The 20,461-nt window shown below is 40.4% G+C and overlaps 2 protein-coding genes and 1 long non-coding RNA gene across 12 annotated transcripts; 2 read left to right on the top strand and 1 right to left on the bottom strand.

The window, feature by feature from the left end:
• Positions 1–1,940: 1,940 nt before the first annotated feature.
• On the bottom strand, positions 1,941–9,695 carry LOC113021365 (insulin-like growth factor-binding protein complex acid labile subunit). Of its 8 annotated transcripts, XM_026165997.1 has the most exons (8): positions 7,642–8,572; positions 7,322–7,387; positions 7,049–7,177; positions 5,589–6,021; positions 4,247–4,392; positions 3,787–3,979; positions 3,261–3,423; positions 1,941–3,018 (listed from the first exon to the last, which is right to left on the bottom strand). In XM_026165997.1, exons 4-8 carry the CDS (start codon positions 5,892–5,894, stop codon positions 2,711–2,713), a joined length of 1,116 nt encoding a protein of 371 aa, XP_026021782.1. In that variant the 5' UTR covers positions 5,895–6,021; positions 7,049–7,177; positions 7,322–7,387; positions 7,642–8,572; the 3' UTR covers positions 1,941–2,710. The 8 variants fall into 8 exon arrangements, with proteins under 8 accessions (XP_026021782.1, XP_026021783.1, XP_026021781.1 ...); XM_026165998.1 differs by lacking the exons at positions 7,049–7,177; positions 7,322–7,387; positions 7,642–8,572 and adding an exon at positions 9,667–9,695; XM_026165996.1 differs by lacking the exons at positions 7,049–7,177; positions 7,322–7,387; positions 7,642–8,572 and adding an exon at positions 9,558–9,586.
• On the top strand, positions 4,325–4,986 carry LOC113021400 (uncharacterized). The gene is made up of 2 exons (XR_003272292.1): positions 4,325–4,745; positions 4,828–4,986. It is a non-coding gene; the product is annotated as an uncharacterized LOC113021400 (long non-coding RNA).
• Positions 9,696–14,234: 4,539 nt separating the features above from the next.
• Positions 14,235–20,128, top strand: pex12 (peroxisomal biogenesis factor 12). 3 transcript variants are annotated; one of them, XM_026166004.1, is made up of 4 exons: positions 14,235–14,467; positions 18,236–18,360; positions 18,446–18,981; positions 19,499–20,128. In XM_026166004.1, exons 2-4 carry the CDS (start codon positions 18,238–18,240, stop codon positions 19,890–19,892), a joined length of 1,053 nt encoding a protein of 350 aa, XP_026021789.1. In that variant the 5' UTR covers positions 14,235–14,467; positions 18,236–18,237; the 3' UTR covers positions 19,893–20,128. The 3 variants fall into 3 exon arrangements, with proteins under 3 accessions (XP_026021789.1, XP_026021788.1, XP_026021787.1); XM_026166003.1 differs by having other exon boundaries at positions 18,233–18,360; XM_026166002.1 differs by having other exon boundaries at positions 18,139–18,360.
• Positions 20,129–20,461: the final 333 nt, after the last annotated feature.

Raw genomic sequence — 20,461 nt, 5'->3', positions numbered from 1 at the left:
TGGGCTAATAACTGCATATTCACTCTTTATTTATTCAATTTTTAACATAACACTCTTGGAGTTTGACTTGATCAGAGGTGGCAGTAATGCGCAGGAAAAACAACACGAGTCCATCTACAAGGAGGCTGTGGGGTAGCACGGGCAGTCACCAGTGTTTTTAATTGTCATCAGGGGTTAGATGGTGGGGTGATATTTGGAATAATGTGTATGTAAGCAGACAGTTTGGTCGATAACCATGGCTGTATAAAGAGAAACTAAACTTTATAAATAGTGCCCCATTCACTGCACTGTTGAAAACCCTCCACACAGCTAAACAAAGCACCATATACCAGACATTAGACAGCTCCTGCAGAGCTTCCATTACTTATTCAAAAGAATTCAAATTAGAAAAATTATATCTTGTGGGGTGAAAAAGCTGCTCTTTTCTTTGGAATTTTGGAAAATACTGCAGTGCATTTGTCATGATCTGAGTGTTTCAAAGAATAAACAGAGTAAACATGCCTGGGCTCGGTTCAGTTAAGAATAATTCAGAAAACCTAAATTGCTGTTGCCCACTTAGCAGCTAAACATTCGCTTGGTTTGAAGTGCAAGCAGTTAGCATGTACCTAAACTGGAGAAATTCATGTTCTGCTAACTCCAAACTGGTCTGGTTCCACTTTAGCTTGCTCGATATTATTAATAACTATTATCAATTATTATCAGTCTAAGTCCACTGAATATTTGTAGAGAGCTGTACAGTCACAGAGGCTAACAATAAGCTCAGTGCTGGATCAGTAGACCAAACTGTGGGGCTAGCTGCTTATTAAACCCAAATTTCTCATATTGAAATTAAAGCTGCACCCTAGCAAACATATTGGAAAATATTACTAAAATTAAAGATGAAACGACACTAGGGACATTATCACAGTGTCAGTTTGACATATATTTTCAATATCACTAAGAATTTGTTTTCAGTAACTGTTTTCTATTATCTATTTGGTAATGAGAATAAACAAAATGTAAAACATTTTAACGTTTCTCAATAAAAAGAACAAGCAGATATCTGATGTTTCAAACAGTGTTCGGCCCACTTCTTATCTTGTTAAACTAACTAACCGCACATAAGAGCGGCAGCATTCCTGAGTTTATGATGCTGACATCTCAGACAGAGCGAGCATAATCACACGATGCAGAATTTAGAAATATTAAATCATCAATAGCTTCACAGTGTCATTTCTTTTCCTAAAACAGGCTCCAGTAATACTAGTCTGTGTACATGGAGACGACTGACGTCTGATCACCATCAGTTCTACGCATATTAGTTGTTGTTTTTTGAGAAAAAACAAAGGTGAACACTTTAATCCTTCTTTGCAATAATCTGATGTGTATTTCTCGAGTTGTAAGCCAAGTCAAACCCAACCTCTACTCTGCTTGGAAATAAGACTGACATCCATCTGTCCACCATTCTGTTTTTGGCACAGTACCACGATCAGCTTTAATCAGAGGTGAGGTTTGGGTTTCAACCCTGTTTGCTGGAAACTGTGACAAAGTTTCCAATACTGGTCCTAATAGTTTCATTACTAAAAGATTTTTCAAAAGGACAGAAAAACACAACAATTAAAGAAGAGATGGATGAAAGGAGGGCAGTCTACTGCTGGAGGCCAGACGGCTCTCTTTCTCTGCCTGTTTAATACCTCCAACACACACACTCACAGTTAATAACTGTATTGCAGATCAGCAGTAATCATCTTGACATCTTTGACCTCTGTGGGACTTTGTCCTTCTCTTTCCTTCCATCAGTCCTGCACTAATCCCCTGTGGAGTACAGACACATATGGTCCTCATGACCCCCTCTATCTCTATTGCTGACTCTCGGTCTGACTGTCAATCAATAGGTTCAGACATTCCTGGGGCTTCTATGGTGATAAACTACAAAGAACAAAGAGTATATTCAAGAAACCTTCTATTAAATATTAAATAATTTATTTGCAATTTTCTATTTTACATTATGAGTTACAGACATGCAAAGATGTGTTTTGTGAGTGAACAGACTTCCCTTGGGTGTTGCATAAGAAAGGGTGTAAAAACCTGCTAAATTAAACATCTACGACAGCTGCCTGCTGTGGTGATCCCGTGAGATTAAAGAAAAGCTCAAATTAGCGTAGGTATTATAAAATAGGTGGAAACGAGATCAGTGAAAGGGAAAGAAAGAAAGCACAACAGAAGTCAGATTATATGTGAACATTCAGCTGTATCCACACAGGGAGCGATTCACAGTGATGTGTGACAAGAGACCGCAGACAGTCAATCTGACATTTGGTGACTTCAAGAGACTACAGGTGAATGAAACCTCGGCAACTGTTAATACAAGTCAGACATTTTTTTACTCTTCAAACTCCACATTATGTGTATTGGCCTTTGGTCTTTACCAAAGTATGGCTTTTATTGCGAAAAATCCCATTGCTGACAATGGTCGTTCTTAAAAATTCATCGAAAGAACCACATTTTTACAGCAGTTCACTGGTAGCAGCAGATCACAGCTGCAATATTAAATTTGAACAGATACTCCAGGTCTTCTTCAGTTTTAATTCCAACTCTGTTTTTCACTTTTTGAAAGGAAAAAGAAATCAAGTACGATCCATTTGTGGCAGCAGTCAGGAAGTGTGTGCTAAAAGCATTTTTGTAACCAGAGGAGCCAGAAACATCTGCTTATCCTCTCACTAATTTTGCCTCAGGATGGAGGGCTGTGAGTTTGCGTCTGCGACTCGGTGTCCCAGTTCTTCCCTCGGTTCCTCTTCCTGTTCCTTTCCGCCATCACCAGAGCGGCCACCACGGTGACAAGCATAGTGACAGTGATGACGAGTACAGTAGCGGTCTCAGCCACGCAGAGTTGGCTGTCTACCCAGGCCAACGAAGCCCCCATCAGCTGCGGAGGGTCCTGGCATGTCACGTTGCGGTAGTCGTCAATGTGGAGGTGCCGGACGTGTAGGATCTTACTGAAAACACGATGCAGCTCACAGTCACAGCTCCAAGGGTTCCCTGGCAGGGAAAGAAGGAAGGCAGGTATACAGAGTTCAATTAAACAAAGAATGCAAACCTTAAAATTGTGTGTCAGAGTGTTGAGTCAGAACTTGATTGTAGAAGAGGGGGTGTTGATCAACATCATCTATTTTATATTGCATGATAATCAGTCCAAACGTTTTAAACATATTTCAGTCTGTTCCGTCAGTTTCTGACATGGAGAACAATGAATGAAATAGAATTAAAGTATTTCTGCAGACCTGACAGCTGTATGTGTGTTGCTGTTGTATGAAGGCTGATGAAGGTCTTAAATTTGAGGTTATGCAGGTTGTTTCCCTCCAGATCAAGAACAGCCAGGCTGTACAGAGGTGCCAGGGCATCAGTATCTATCTGAGAGATGTTGTTGTTGCTCAGCTGGAGTACCTAGGAAGACAGACAAACAGGTACTAATTAGAAAGGCAGACATACAGAATAATGAAGTCATCGAAAATGGTGTGCCACAGGGATCTGTTTTTGAGCCACTTCTTCTTACAATAATTAGACAATTCTTCCAAAGCAGCACATTAAAGTGTGCATTAATAGGTAGAGATATCATAGTACTTTATACTTTATAACTAATGATGAATTTCAAACTTATCATTATTCAGTGTACCAAAACACTAGCTGTCTTACGTGCAGATGAATTAAGACATGAAATAAGATTCATTTACATTATTATACTTTTTAGAGGCTAAATCTACAACAGTCCACAATCAAAAAAAAACTTTGAGGTACCAGTTTATTTACCCATTTAAAAAAAAGTCTGTTCACCTCCAGTCCAGGCAGCATGTCCAGGCTCCCATGCTGCACCACAGTCAGTTTGTTGTTGTGTAGATAGAGTTGTCTGAGCCGGGAGAGGCCTCTGAACACGCCGGGGCCAACAGACACCAGTTTGTTATAACTCAGGTCCAGCTTTTCCATGTTGTCCAGAAACTCCAGGCTGGCAGCAGAGAGACAACGAGAGCGTGAGACAGTGAGAAGATACTGTGAGAGACAGGCAGAGAGAAGCTCTGTGCTGAATGCTACTGTCTGTAACTGTATTCGCTATATAAATCCAGTCCATTATTATTATTAAGACAGCTCCTGGTCTTTTGGATCACTTTAAACATATTCCTGTTAAGCCAGACGATAAACAGAAATATGGAAGCTGATGGAAAAGTGAGATGGAGTTTCACGGCACTCTGATGACCCACAGATAGCCATGTACCTGTATCCAGATAGATAATGCAAGATGTTGTGCTCCAGTCGCAGTTCTTTGAGAGCAGGCAGACTGGATGAGAAGTCCACAGGGAGAGTTTTTAATTTGTTCCAACTGAGATCCAGTTTCTCCAGAAAGGACAATGAGAAAAATGCCTATTCAAAGACAAAAAGCATCAATTAGGTGTGCTGTTTCAACTTTCCTACTGTCAGGGACCTGGGTCTGAGGGTCCATGAGCAGTTTTGAACTTGTTTATTTGTTGCTGTGTGTACCATGATTTTGTGTGGTGCTTGTGCCCCTGGTTTCCCTTTGTATTGTGTATGTGTGTGCGTGTGTGTGATGTCCTGGTTTTCCTGGCCCACCAGGCCTAGTGGGTGTGTCCTGTTGGGAGGCTGGCCACACCCGAGGAGGAGTAACACACACACCTGCAGCTGATAAGGATCGTTAGGGGAGCTACATAGCAGTGTGGCTGAGTGCTTCTCAACGCTGGATCATTGAGTGACTTCACGTTAGTCTCTTTGTCAGTTAGAGAAGGTTAGTCTGCCGCAATTGTGGTGTGTTCTGACAGCTGCCTTTTTGTTATTTCTCAGGTGGTGTGTGGAGTCGAGAGGGCAGTGAGCACGGGGTGCTCGAACACTGCCGAGCGCAGACACACTGGGCACTACTCTGGGAAGAGGACACAGCACGGAGTCGGGAATGCACTGTGTCAGTTTACTTCACTGTAAATAAACACACTGCTTTGCATCGAAGAGCCCTGCCTTTGGGTTCTAATTTCCCCACATCCCCACGGTCTGCCAGCGCGACCGTGACAGATTCAGTTTTTATATGACATATCAGTGACTGGCAGTGATGTAGTGGTAAACACATTTCCTTGCAGTCCATGTCTCTCATTTCTGTTATTTTCTGTAAATGTGTTTTTTAAATATAAAGTATTATTTTTTATATATACAAGTCGATTTCTATACAAATACAAAGTTGCAATTTATTTTCTATCTATCTGTGAGCTGCAGACAGATAGTCAGTCACAGGCAAAGAGGCAGCGTACATCCTGGACCAGCACCAGCCTGTTTCAGAGCTTTCACTTAGACACAGACAACCACCCACACTCACATTCACACCTAATGCCAATTTGGGATCTCCAGTTAAGCTAACTTACTTGCCTTTGGCCGTTGGGAGGAAGCCAGAGTAACCGGAGAGCAGTCAACCCAACCCTGGAGTGTTTTCCATGCTTGTGATAATTTGCTTTAGTTACATATTAAATCTCTAAAATACGTCTTCGTATTATCCTTACAACTGTAATTGTGCAACATTTTCAGATGCATAAATAGTTTTTCCACCACTTTGTTCTTACCTGTGGTTGGATTTCCTCTATCTGGCTGTTGGTGAGCACCAGCACCCGTAAGGACCACAGTCCTTTGAAGGCTTGAGTGCCTATCACACTCAGATTGTTTCTTCCTAGCTCCAGCAGCCACGTGCCGTGCGGGAGACCCCTGGGAACGTGCTCAAACCCACGGTCGCGGCAGTCCACCAGGTCAGCATGCTCATAACAAATGCACTTGTGTGGACACAACTTTGAGCACTGAACACATGGGAGAAGGGACTGCGGGGAGTAAATGGCAAGAAGGAAGAAGAGATGTGTTGTGGAAAGAAGATTCATATTTCCCAGGACAGCTGAAGGAGGGTCAGGAGATTTTAAGAAGCAGAAAGCTCACTGAAGGGCGGGAGTTTAATTCTGCTGTTCTTTTTCCCAAACCTCGCAGTCCATGTCAAAGCAGCCAAAGTAACTGGCAATAGAAAGAAACAGAATATATTTTCTATATCAGAATATAATACTATACTCAGTACTAATAATAGTGTAGTCTTCACTGGCTCGCTGTTAAATCCAGAAATGAATTTAAAATCATTTTCTTTAACTGATAAAGCTTACAGATATCTGTGAGCTTCATGAAACAACCCCCCTGATCCAGTTCTCCCTTATTCATGCTGTAATCAGCTCAGGCTGCCGTGGAGAAGCACTCCGAGAGCACAAACCTCCACCAAGGTAGCTCACTGTCTGGACAGCATTTACTTTTAAGGGAATTGTATTGTTTTTTTATATATATAAGCATTATGTAAGATCAATAGATAATATGTGCTGATTTGTAAATAACTGGACATGAATAACTTGAGAGTGCCTAATTAGTACATTTGTAACTGATAACCTGATAATGCTTTCTTTAAACATGTGACACATTTTGGGGTCAACTTGGAAAAAAGGCAGATGTGACATGTCAAAGTGAGGTCAGAGGTTATGGACGCAAACCATAATGTGATATTGAGAATCCCTGTGTATCCCTATATGCCTGTATGTGGTCAATTCATATAGTGGCAGTAGGAAATATCGTTTTAAAAGCTCTATATTATCATTATTATCGCTTTGGCGTTAGGATCAGTCTGTTGACCTTGAAGGGGAGTTTAAAGGTCAAATGTGACATGATAGTTCAAATTTTTATACAGTACTTACTATATATCGATAACATATTATATATGTTGATAATTCACACCAAACTTGTAAGAATCATAGTTTCTAAGGCTTTTTGCCAATTTTCCAGCCAATAAATCACTGAGTTCACTTTCACCCTATCCGCAGGTTTTATTAAAGACAGAATAACATGCACACATGGAAACAGTACCAAAGAAATTATGGCTTTTGTGGAAGTAGTAAGCTATATTTATAAAACACCTTTAAGAATAGAGGCGAGAAAAAAGAGAACTGTAACAGAGTGAATTTAAAAAAGAGAAGAAAATGTAAAGTTGCACACAAAAACTTACAAGTTTTATCTGGTTTTTTGTTTGTTTGGGTTCCTACTTGTCCTGACAGAAATGTTTGGATCATTAGCTGTTAATTGTTCCACTGTACTCATCAGTATACTGTACAGTTTATTATATCAATTCTGCCTCCTGCAAATGAAGGCACAGTTTATGACAGTTGAATTTGTATGCTTAGAAATTAAAACAATGAGCATAAAAGTTCTGAAAAGCTACGACATGATAAACATGACTTTCTTCATTTTTTTTCTGTAAATCTCCAAAGGACAGTTTTACCTAACAGGCTGTAGGACTACAGGGATACGTCTTTATCTCGTCTCTCCATGCCTCATCCAGATATAGCTGCATAATCAGATCATGAATGAATTCAGCCAGTCTGATGAAACTGCTATTTTTTTACTGTATCAATTTTTTTTTTTATTTGTTAGCATGTAGTTTTCTAATGCTTATTTTGGAAAAACAATCTCCAAAATAAAACATTTTCCATGGTAAAAAATAAGAAAATAAAGACAGCAAACAAAGAGGATCAATAAAGTTAAAGTTTAACAAGTGGGATATTTTTTATCAGTTATTTTGACAATGGATACCTGACTCACCCCTTCTGCTGCTGAAGAGCCAAAATATATCCATGCTAGCTCCTCAACTTGTACATGCCCTCGGCTTTGATGGATGATGCTGAGACAACAGGCAGAGGAAGGAAGGAGCGAGAGAACCAAAGACAGGACGACGATGATGCTGATGGAGCCTTCCAGTGCAGTCAGCTGCGTTAATAATCCTCTAATCCTCTCCAATCGCCAAACGCTTTCTCTCTCTCACTGAACTCGTCTGATGTTTGTCATGGTGTTTCTCTCTCTGTCCACCCTCCCTCTGGTTTCCTAGGCATCGCTCCATCTGTCCCTTTTACCGACTTAAATATTATATAAAGACTTTTAACATTTTGAGAATATTGCGTGTGTGTCTCTGTGTATATTTTTGTGTGTTTCTTTATTAAGTAAGTAAAGAAGCACACAAGTAAGGATAAGTGCAGATTTAACTATGAAAATTCACTTGGGCTATTTATTAATTAATTATTACTTTAATACAAAGAGTCAACTGTTTCTACAGCTTCTTTAGCTAGCAATGCTAGTGACTACTTGCAAATTTAGCCCCTATTAGCATCAATATAACAACTGATAAGAACTTCTAGAAATTGTTGCAGTCATTAATTCTTATACTAGATAAATTAGAGAGGAGAAGTACAACATGTTAATTTACTTAAGGCTCATAAATCACAGAGGAAAACTCTGGAGGTCTACAAGGTTCATTTCCTGGGCCTTGCAAGACAGATGCAGCTTACAGTTCTGAAAAGACAAGCCTTTGTGGAAGCTCCTTAAACTGCCATTCTTTTTCATGACCGGCAGGGGGCCAAATACTGTGGATATAAAAAATAGTTAAGATTGTAAAAAAGTCTATCCAGTCGTTAAGTGATGGCGTGGCGAATCCTACTTCCGGGCCTAAAGTAGTCTGCGTTTAATATGGCTTTTGTGTTGTTAAAATTTTTAATGTTATGTATTTTCTTCTATTTAATCTCAAAAAGCTCCTAAAACAGTCAGTGATCACTGTTGACCTCCCTCGGCTTTTATTACCGCTAATCATTTATTTAAGCTCAGTTTTTAAAACCTTAGGATGTAACTACAGCCCAGCCCATGCAGCAGTTTATGAACGACTAACCTCGTATTGTGGATGGATTATCTCAGTTGTTCTCCTGGCTGAAGTTTGGTCCTTTTACAGCATCCTGCCTTGCAATTACATTTGTTCCTGACCACCGAGAACACTCACATTAACTTTTATCGAGTGGAAAAAAAGTTAGCTTGTTTATATTATGCTAACATAGCTGTGTCGTAGTGATGTTCGATTCGTGAACGAATCGTTCAATACTCGAGAATCACTTTACTGACTCGTGAATCATGATTCACAAGCCCAACTGACTCACCCCTGTTGCTGTTAGCAAACTAATTCCATTAGTAGAAATATATCTAGCTTATAATTAAAATTGTGGGGGGGGGGGAAACAACAGCCAGTTTCGTAACAAAAGCATTTCTGCTCGGAACTGGAAGAAAAACCCCTAAGTAGAAGCTCACATCAAGAAAATAGCTCCTCGGTTCACAGTAGCATCGCGCTGCTAACATGCTAACACCACATTTGAGCTACTCACTAGTGATGTTCGATTCGTGAACGAATCGTTCAATAATCGAGAATCACTTTACTGACTCGTGAATCATGATTCACAAGCCCAACTGACTCACTGACTCATCCCTGTTGCTGTTAGCAAACTAATTCCATTAGGAGAAATATATCTAGCTTATAATTAAAATTGTGGGGGGAAAAACAACAGCCAGTTTCGTAACAAAAGCATTTCTGCTCTGAACTGGAAGAAAAACCCCTGAGTAGAAGCTCACATCAAGAAAATATCTCCTCGGTTCACAGTAGCATCGCGCTGCTAACATGCTAACAGCACATTTGAGCTACTCACCCCCTCCCTTCCTGTGCTGAATCGTAAGCATAAGCGAATCACTCAGGACTCGCTAACCCCCTCCCTCCTGTGTTGAATCATAGAGCGAGCAAACGAATCACTCACTCACCCTGTCACTACCCGATCCGTACCGGAAACCCAATCGGTACCCCGCATGCGCAAATCTTACGTCACTTCCTCTCTTTGCCAACATTGCGACATTCAATATATTTGAACGATATGGTTAGCGCCCAGTTAGCTCCTAGCATTTCTCTGCAGCTCTGCCTCCTTTTCGACTACCAGGACATTTAAACAATGAATAATCCGTATCCGCAACAAATTTTTGCTTTTCTCCTCAACAGAAAGCGTTCCACAATTGAACAACAGCGCCGTAAAATAAGAAGAATGGTGCCTAATGACAGAGTTAATAATACAGACTTTATAATATGTCACGTGAAGATTCAGCAGCCAGATGAAGTGTTTACTGGCAATTGACAGTGATAGCGGACATTATCATCACTTTTCCAACAATCCTCTCCCACAGACAAGCATAAACACACTCGATTATCACTAAATCAAATTTAACACACATTTGTAATGACGCTAATTCAGTTTACAATAGGGTTCATTCGCTCAGTCAGCAGGTGGCGATATCCTCGTACACTGGGGAGTACACTGCCATTAAACGAACAGAAGAAGAAGAAGAAAACCCCTGCACATGCGCGGTACGGATCGGGTAGACCCGATTTGTACGGTCTGACTTTGCACATGCGCAGTAAGGATCGGGAGTCCCGATCTGTCACTATCTTTTAATTTTTTTATTTTTGTCTACATTATATTAAATGTTTCATTATCGGAAACATGTTAAGAGATACTTGTTATTCTTAACATCTTAACAGATACTCTGACCTGTAACTATCGTAAAATGCTTCGACCGGAAGTAGACACCTTTCGCGCATGCGGGGTACCGATCGGGTTTCCGGTACGGATCGGGTAGTGACACACCCCCTCCCTCCTGGCTCACAGCTTCTTCTTCTTCTTGGTTGGCAACCAATGTTAAGGCGCATTACCGCCCCCTGGCTCACAGCGCAGTGGACATTTAGATGAGAAAATATATATTTGACACACTTAAGGAAAATACTAATAAAATACAAATAAACAAAATAAATGTTTATTAAGCAATTTTGATAAGAAATTGCTTAATTTTAGAAATGTTTTTGCTCTTTGTTCTCTATAAAATAGTTGTTTTTTTTAATCATTCATGTTAGCAGTGGGATTTACATGAAAAGGGAAACAAATTAAGTTTGAGTGAAAATGTAAAATTTTTGCACTCTGTGGTCAACTGACTCAGTGAATCAAATGACTCAAAACACCCGATTCACTTTGGTGAGTGACTCATTAACACTAGATTCAGTAAAAAGAATCAAATTTACCATCACTACTGTGTTGCTAGCGGTCACGTAGCACATCATTATATACCAGCTAGCCCAACTTCAGTAACCCTACAAACGTCACTGCTGTTTACTTTTCTGTCTTCATTTATGCTGGAAGTGATAGCAGAGCTGTACGTTTTAATTTGTTTCCAAAACCCTGCAGTCAGGACATGCTATATTATATTTAGATAGAAGCTAGCGAGCTAACTTCCTGCTAACTTCTAACTCCGTTAAATGTCATAAATTCCGTTTTCATGGATGCCTGGATGTTAAACTCAATTGTTACACCTGGTAGAGCAGAACGCTGATCATTTTATTAAAGATGAAAGACTTTAGACAGTTTTTCAACTCTCAGTAATGCCATAGTGATCGTCTGATATATGGACCTGCAGCGGAGTTTAGACCCAGACACGGCTAGTGACGTCAGACTTAACGACTGGATAAGACAAGCCTTTAGCTCCCTTTGCTCTCAGTACACTTTCCCCATATGGTCGTTTCTTTTAAAATACAACATGATTTTGTCAATCAAAGTCTGTTTTAAAGTCAAAAAAGGACAACGGGGACTAAGCTTTATCATGTGATCAACAACATTAGGTTACTAGGATGTAATGCCTCAGTTAGGTCGGCCCCTAAATAACCACATCTGATTTCAACACACACCAAGATGGTGATGGCAAAACATTTATTTTGAGGGTTCACAAAAAAGGTGTCCATTTTTATATACAGTCTACGATTTTATAGTATCTACGCAGACGCATGCTTGATTTATTGTAACTAGCAGTAACTAATTTCTACTGTGCAATTTCTGATGAGGCTTTGGTGAGCTTCAGAAATTACAAGTGAGCCAACATTTTGGCACAGCACTGTAAATGTGCTGTCAAGTTGACTGTGTTTTATTTTACAGAATAAACGATAATTCAGTGCATAAGTGAAGAAAAGCCACAAAATGTTGAATAATGTGTAATGTTGGAATTTATATTTGCATATATGAGGATTAAACTGTTTTGTCTTCTTGTTTGTGCACAACAATTTCAGCACATTATGCAATCAAGAGGTTAAATACCCAGCATCCATTCACCAGGAGGACTGCACAGTCCCTGAATTCAAGGTCATTATAACAAGCTGCACTGCTGCAGTGATGTTATTGGGCCTACAGATTTTTGCTTTGTTATGTGTTAAGCCTTTACTGAACTCAGACAACTGAGAGCAGGCAGAAAATGAAGAGGATAGAGAGAGAAGGGCATAGGATCAAGAGATTAAACCAGACTCAGACCCACATGGAGAGCTGGATATTGTTCATGTTTAATTATCACTTTTTTTGTTTTTAGGTACCCATGTTAGACACAAGACAACAAGGAAAAGAGCACAAAGACAGCCTCCAAAATTCCTTCCTGATTGATTGAGGAACCTTCACAGGCTAAATGTGGGCAGAACGGATAAGGAAGCAGAACCATCACGTTTCACAGACTGTATATAAAATAATGTGTTTTATATCACCTGCTGGTTTGTCACTGCTTCTAAAGGCACAGTGGCTGTTTGATAAAACCAGAAATAGATTAGATGACATCATATTAAGAGAATATATATAAGATGATCAAAAAGAAAGAGAAAAAAAAGAACCCTTGGACACTGCTAGCATCATTGACAGGTTTTTGACGGGGCTCCCACACAAACGCAAAGCTGGAGATGAAGCATCGCCAAATATGTTTCCAAACCAACTTCCTTCCAAGCCAAATGCTAGTAAATATGCTGAAGCTTATCTTCCCTTTGGCTTCACCTGCACAAGTGCCAGGTAGGTCTCTGCGACAGAATTAGTTTCCCTTTCGTCGGGAGCATGCTCTGTGCTCTCGAAATTACGGACTAACAGTATCCCACAGTTGTTTTTGAATCCATTTTGCACACAGAGGCATTTTTTTTGAGAAATGTATTGATATCAATGTTGAATATTATTACACAGGAAAAAAACAACTACACATAAAATAATTACACTGTGACGCCTCTGCCTTTCTAAATTGGGGGACAGTAACTGCGTGTGTATAGAGTGTAAAACTGTAGATAGTCAGATTAACCGTATTTTGTCTCTATCTGCCATTCTGCAATTCATCTCATGCAAACAATAACGTGACGCACAGCGTGACGTGAAAAAAGGCACATACCTTTGAGTTGCATGACGAACTCTGTATTCCCCGTCCACACGTAAACGCTAAAAACGGCGTTTTAAAAAAAAAATCTCAGTTTTCGGTGATTCGAAATGCCGTTTACGTGTGGACGAAAGGTTCGAACAGCGGCGTTTTCAAAAATACCCGTTTAAGTGTGGACGTAGAGTAAAAGAGTTAGTAGTGGGGGGGGGCGGCGAACATTTTTCTTGTAAAACAAAGTAGCCTAAAATTTCTATCAGTGCCAAACTCACATTAGTTCACCAATGTGTATTATTAATTTCCACAATGAAATAAGGTGTAGCGTAAAAATAAAATAATGCAATCTTAATTTCTTGTTTTAATTAAAATAAATGTTACATTCAAAAGTATAAAAAATGGTCATCTTTAAGTTAAAATAAAAATAATGAAAAGATGCAGCTGGTTTACCCTTTTCTTCTTCCTTTACTACATGTCCCATGTAAACTATGAGCTTCAACTCCTCCCTTCTGTTTCCTTGACTTTGCTACTTCGGACTTCTGCATCTCGTAAGATGTGTTACAATTTACCTGATTGGTCTATGTGTTTCTCTGTGTTATTTGGACTCGGTGCTTTGTTCGACTGCTGTATGTATAGAATAATGTAAAGAAAAACGCTGCCCAGATTAAAATCGACGATACATCAAAATCAAGTAATTAATATGAATCCGTAAATAACGTAAATTAAAAATATGTTTAAACAACTGTTATTTTATAGTTGTCTAATAACTGCCCTCTTGACTCTCCCTCTTCCTGAGGTGGATTTTTAAGGTCAATTGCACTTTTTACCTGTATAAATAAAGGATGTAGCGTCGCTTTTGCAAAAAACTGGTTGCATCTTCTACCTTGTGACTAGTGTGATTTTTTGGGCTGAAAATTACTTAATATAATTAATGACAGATATGTTTGGGAGCTTATAGGCCAACAAGTCATTTACAACGGTTTAAATACAGGCAATCATCTTTTTTTGGCAGACTACCATTATTTGGCACCGCCTGGCTGCGTCCACCTATCGGTGGCCTAGGATCTATAGCGTCATCGGTTGCTTGATAGCGAAACAGCCAATCACCGTAGAGTTACAGGGTAGTCGCATACGTATTCTTGCGCGATGACGTTGTTGAAGAAAAAAACAGAACGTGTGTAAACGGAAATGGTGAATTGTTGTGGACAGTACACGTTGTGGGGCGAGAGAGGAGAGAAATGGGACAAAATCAAACTCCGTCCTAATGTTTTGCTCAGCGCTGCCGTGTGAGTTAGAAGGAGCCTAAAGAGAATCGACGCTAATGCAGACCTGCTAGCTGGGAGCTAGCAACCAGCAGAGGAAGGTACGTGTGACCACAGAAATAAAGTAGTGAAAAGTAAATGCTACCCCGCGCCGTCAGTACTTCTTACTGTTTAGTCTATTAAACTGTGTTAAACTGGTAATAGCACCTGTCCAGTGCTTTACTTACCTGGCGTTAGCACTGAGTAAGATGCGACACTAGCTGGTGTTTACCAGCCGTCATTTCAAAACGTCACTGACATATTAAGTGTTTCACAAATGCTCATATACGCGGCTTGCGTTTTAAAGACTTTAGAGTGTTGCACTGAAGACACCTGGGCCGTTTAACGACACATGCAGCCTTCAGGGACAACTCACGCTGAAGTAGGTCATGCCAGCTTTGCACCTTGTACCTCGGTTCTAAGTTCATGCAGCAGCCGCGTGTATCCGTCATGTTGCTTACTGAATCTCTGTAAGGGAGACAAGATAAGTGTGAATCACAAAGCCCCGATAGAAACCTCCTTTTTTGTGCTCCAGCCACCTTAAAATAGTTCCTAAGACTCATTTGGGCAGCAATTTTCAAACTTGAATTAGGGCTGCTCGATTATGGCAAAAATGATAATCACGATTATTTTCACTGAAATTAAGATCTCGATTATTTGACGATATTCATTTAACCCTTTAAGACCTACCATAGAACCAAGTCCTCCAGAGCTTTTTTTTTTTTTTTTTTTTTTTTACATGCTGTAGTGCCATTTTTGGGAGCATTTCAAGTTGCTATATATCAATACAACTGTCATAGCCCATATTTTAATAATATGTATGCATTAAGTCCAGAGTAACTACATTAATTGCAAAAAAGTGCAATAAACTACAAAAAAATTGAAAATCGTTTTTGTTTTTTTTTTACATATATTTCTACTTGGGGAAATTTAAGAGGCTTATCCCTCAAAACTTTAAATACAAAAAAGTTGCAAAAAATAGTTTCCCACCACAGGAAATTTATTTTGAGTGTCTTCATAGTTTTATTTTGGAGATACAGCAATTTTTATATACTGCAGGAAAAACAAAAAACAATCCTATGATGCAAATTTGCAAAGAAATCAGCAGGTGCATCAAAATAAACTATTTCCAGCAGTGCAATTCGAGTTCTAAGCATTCCAGAAACAAGTCAAACATGACTTATAAAAACACCAGTATAGGCTTTTAAGGCCTACATGTAAAAAACTAAATTTTCCGCGAAAAATGACGTCACTTCCGGTTTCGGACAAGAAATGGCGGACATGCGATAGTTCGTGTTGACGTCTTTTTCAATGTGGGAAGTGTTACGAACAGCTGATCAGATCGGCAAAGCGTGTTTCTGGAATATTATGTTTTTGTTCCTGCAAGCGCTTTTCATGCAGTTTTTGCAAAGCTTTATGTGGAAGCAAACCGTGACCGAGGACAAGCTGATGGCATAAGATGTAAGTACAACTCCTCCGATTTCATATGCAAAACAAATTATTGCGCTAGCTTACGCAGCTCCGGTTCTACAGGGATTTAAAGGGTTAACAATAACAATGTATTGAATAATGACTTTAAAAAATAATATAAAATAGTGTGCAAATACTGATTACAGTGCAAATGTTTGCAATATAAAAAATAAATGAAAAATGTAAACATCTATGTTTAGTGAACTTTGCAGTGTTGCTCTGTGGTGCAGCTACGACACTGTAGCAAAGTTTACACACTATGTCTACTTGACCCACGTCTCGACTCCGCGAACCCAGAACCCACTGAAGTTTTTTTTACCTCTCTTTTCAACCAATGGCAGTCACTCTCCTCTCCAAATAACTTCTGCATAGCTTTCCGAGCTTCCCTTGGGTCCTCTTAATTGTTGTGACGCGTGTTCGAAATGCAGAGAGGTGCGCTCGATTTGCCACACGGAGCAGCGCCAGAGTAAAGCACGAGGGAGGGGCTAATAATCGGCTCAGTCATTTTTAATGATCGTTGAAAGCCCAGATCGTAATCGTGATTAAAATTCGATTAATTGAGCAGCCCTAACTTGAATAAATTTTAGTTTTAGTGAGCGCCGGGACATAAAAACTGCACAATTGCCCCTCAAACGGGAATTAAAACTGTTTAAACGTGACTGACTGACAGATTTCAAGTTAATATTAGTCGTGAGATTCCCAAGAAAGTGCATTTCAAGCTGTTCCTCAAACGCAGCACCACATGGTGATTTTCTTCTACCATGCCAGTGTAAACCCTGCTTTGCGCTCTGTGTTCAAAGATTAACAGAAAGGTGGAAGTAGGGCTGGGCCATATTATACCGTTCACGGTAATACCGGTATAATGTTAGGCAACGATAGGAAAATGAAATATCGCGATAGAATGGGAGTAAAACGCGCATGCACAGTGCCTTTGTTTTCATACGCACATGGCCGATTGTTGAGTGAAACAGATGAACCAGAATTGGTTTGTAAAAATGGTGCAACTTCCGTGATGTGGAACTGGTTTGGTGTTTGTCCGTCAGATACACAACAAAGCACATTTTTTTGCAGAACATGCAAGCGGCCGTTGTTATTGTCATATTTGTCGGACTAAGATGCTCTTAAATCTGGGAGTAATCTGGGTCCTAAACTCCGTATGTTTCAGGTCAAACAACACTGCAGCATCACTGAGAGTTAAAAACTGTCTAAATTCTTTCATCTTTAATAAAACGATCAGTATTGCTGCTTTACCAGGTGTAACTATAAAGTTTAACTTCCAGGCATCCATGAAAACAAAAGTTATTACATTTAACGGAGTTAGAAGTTAGCAGGAAGCTAGCGGAAGTTAGCTCGCTAGTTTCGCTAGTTACCTAAGCATGATATAGCATGTTCTGACTGAGAGATTTCTGAAAAAATTCAAACGTACAGCTCTGCTATCACTTCCAACATAAATGAAGACAGGAAACTAAACAGCAGTGAAGTTTGTAGGGTTACTGAAGTTGGGCTAGCTGCTATATAATGATGTGCTACGTGATCGCTAGCGACACAGCTATGTTAGCATAACATAAGCAGTGAAGCTGGAGGACGAACACTAACACTTTTCCACTTATAAAAGTTAATGTGAAGGTTCTTCATGGTTAGAGACAAATGCAATCGCATGGCAGGATGCTGTAAACGGACCAAACTTCAGTCAGGAGAACAACTGAGATAATCCATCCACAATACCAGGTTAGTCATTAATATACTGCAACAACATGGGAATAGAGCAGCTGCCAGAGAATTCAACATTAATGAATCAATGGTACAGAAGTGGAGGAAGCAAGAAGAATGAGTTTAATAAAGTTTGATTTATCTGACTGCTTTGTTTCGCTTAATGTGCCTTATAATCCCGTGCACCTTATGGTCCGAAAAATACGTACTGCACACTGCAGTTTAATGTTGCAAAGCACCTCTTTTTAACTTCAGTGGATATTATACATGGTGATGCTCAGGATATGTCAGCCCATTTCTACTGGAAATGCCTTTTGGTTAAACTTTCAGCAAGGAATTTGCATTTGCACTGATACATTTTTATAAAGCTTTAATGTACATAAAAAACAGCTTCTTGTTTAAGTGAAAATAAATGGAAGGTTGTCTTTTTGCGCTAGTAATGTTGTGGAGTTGTATTTTGTCTCGCATCAATTATATCGTCTGTTATATCGTTATCGCAAATTTTCAAATATATATCGTGATAAATATTTTTGGCCATATCGCCCTGCTCTAGGTGGAAGATACAGATGGAAGAGTCTCTCAGTCTGGACTTGAGTGCAGTGGTCATACAAAAGGCAGTAAAAGGTAACTGTGCTGTGTTTGTGCAGCAGCCATGGCTGAAGCCGGAGCCCATCTCACATCCACGGTTGTCAGTGAGCAGCCATCAGTGTTTGAAGTCCTGGCACAGGAGTCTTTGATGGAGGCGGTCAGACCGGCACTGAAACATGCAGTCAAAGTGAGCGTGTGTGTGTGGTGGTACTTATACTTTCCATAGATCAGTGTTAGGGTTCTAACAGCCTAGCTCCTGGTGTCCTTTCCAGGTTCTGGCAGAGTCCAACCCATCCCGCTTTGGCTTCCTGTGGCGATGCTTTGATGAGCTCTACCTGCTGCTGGACCTCCTCCTTCAGAACCACTTCCTGTCTAACTGCAGTGCCTCCTTCTCGGAGAACTTCTACGGACTGAAAAGAGTTTCAGGCAGGCAGAGACTTCCTGTGCGCCTCGGGATGACCAGGACATCCCGCTGGTGGTCTCTTCTTCTTCTGTGCCTGCTGCCATACCTGCAGGCCAAGCTAGAGGCTACATTGGCACGGCAGAGGGATGAGGAGGATTTCTCCATCCGGTTGGCGCAGACGAGGAGCCAGAGGCTGTACCGGGCGGCCGTAGCAGCATATCCGTACGTCAGCTCAGCCTGGCAGACCTGGATCTTCTGTCAGCAGCTGCTGTTTGTCTTTGGAGTCTCCAGGACCCACAGTCCTCTCCTGTGGCTGGCCGGGGTCAGACTGGAACGACTTAACACTCAAGATATCAGAGACATGGAGTGGAAAGCCAGGACTCCCGGGAGACCAGCTGGAGGAAGGTACAGCTCGCAAACTCCTTGCTGTCTCTGTTTTTACCCACAGTGGTGTCCTAACAGGTGTGCTTTGTACCCAGATAGATCACCAGTTGCAGATTCTAAACTGAAGGAAGTTTTTCATGCAGCCTGTTTAACTCTATGTTGCTGATACAACGTTCCATGCATTAAAGTGCATTTAGTCAGTGATGTAAAAACCACAAAACTGTTGTGTCCTTATGGTCCAAGCCTGTCTGCTGGGATGGCTCAGATCCAACACATTAGAAAACAGATGTTTTTCACAGAGAATATTCAGACAGTGAGATTAATTTCACTTTGTTTGGCCAAAGGTTTAAGTACTTTAAACACTTATCAAGTTTAATGTTTGCTGATGTGCACTGTGTGGCTTTAGCTCATTTGGTGAATTGATTTGAGGCCACACAAACATACACTCAGTGATATTTTTTACAGTTCTTGAATGAGGAATGTCATAAAAAAAAAAACATTGCTAAACACCCACAATGCATTGTTTCTGTGTTCACAGCGTGATGCAGAGAGCGTGGTGGATGATGTCACAAGCAGCGAGGGGCATGGCTGTGTCTGTCTCCTCTTCCCTCTCTATGGGTGTTTTCTTCCTGCAGTTCCTGGAGTGGTGGTACTCGTCGGAGAACCTCAGCACAGTGAAAGCTCTCACCTCCCTGCCGGCTCCTCCACCCCCGCTCCACCTGCAGCAGGATCAGGGCGGGCTGGGCTCAGAAAGCAGGAACTGTCCTCTGTGCAGGAAGCCCCACACCAATGCCACCGTGCTGTCCACCTCGGGCTTCGTGTTCTGTTACCGCTGCATTTACACATACGTGAAAAGTAACCACCGCTGCCCAGTCACCGGATATCCCACCGAACTGCAACACCTCATCAAGATCTACTCACCAGAGAGCTAAAGCATCAAGCAGTCAAAGCAGACAAGATCAACTGTGTGAGAGATGATATACAGACACAATATGAAAATTATATTTGAGGGATATTCACAGCTGTTTTCCTTTTTCTATACAATAAACTAATAATGTCCTTAAAGTTTCTGAAAAAACTAATTCATTTTAATAATATTTCTTTTTTACTAAGTTTCAGCTCTTGTCAAAGTGAAAATTGAATAATAATAAAGCCTAATTAAAAGAAATCTAATAGGAGTGTAATTGTTTTTGTTTTTTTGAGGAATTTGCAGGATCCCTTAATTTGGTCACCAGTTGGGTTACTGGTTACAAACTGGCTGCATTTTAGCAGCTTTTTCCAGTGCTAGGACCAGATTTAGGCCTGTCACAGTTAGCATAAAAGCAGATCAGTCAGTGGGTCTTTTCCTCACAAATGAGTTGTTCACAAATAAGTTGTCATTACTGATAAAAATGTCTGTGACCTGGCAAAGATGTTTAAACTCCTACATGGTGGATTGTAAGATGCAACTTCATTTTTGTGGCCTTGTTGAACCGTTGGCCTGGTTCTGCCCAAAGAAGAC

The sequence above is a fragment of the Astatotilapia calliptera genome, chromosome 4 (genome assembly GCF_900246225.1).
Source record: "Astatotilapia calliptera chromosome 4, fAstCal1.2, whole genome shotgun sequence".
NCBI classification, from domain to species: domain Eukaryota; kingdom Metazoa; phylum Chordata; class Actinopteri; order Cichliformes; family Cichlidae; genus Astatotilapia; species Astatotilapia calliptera.
Note: the sequence above shows the minus strand (reverse complement) of the source record. Positions and strands in the feature narration are given on the sequence as shown.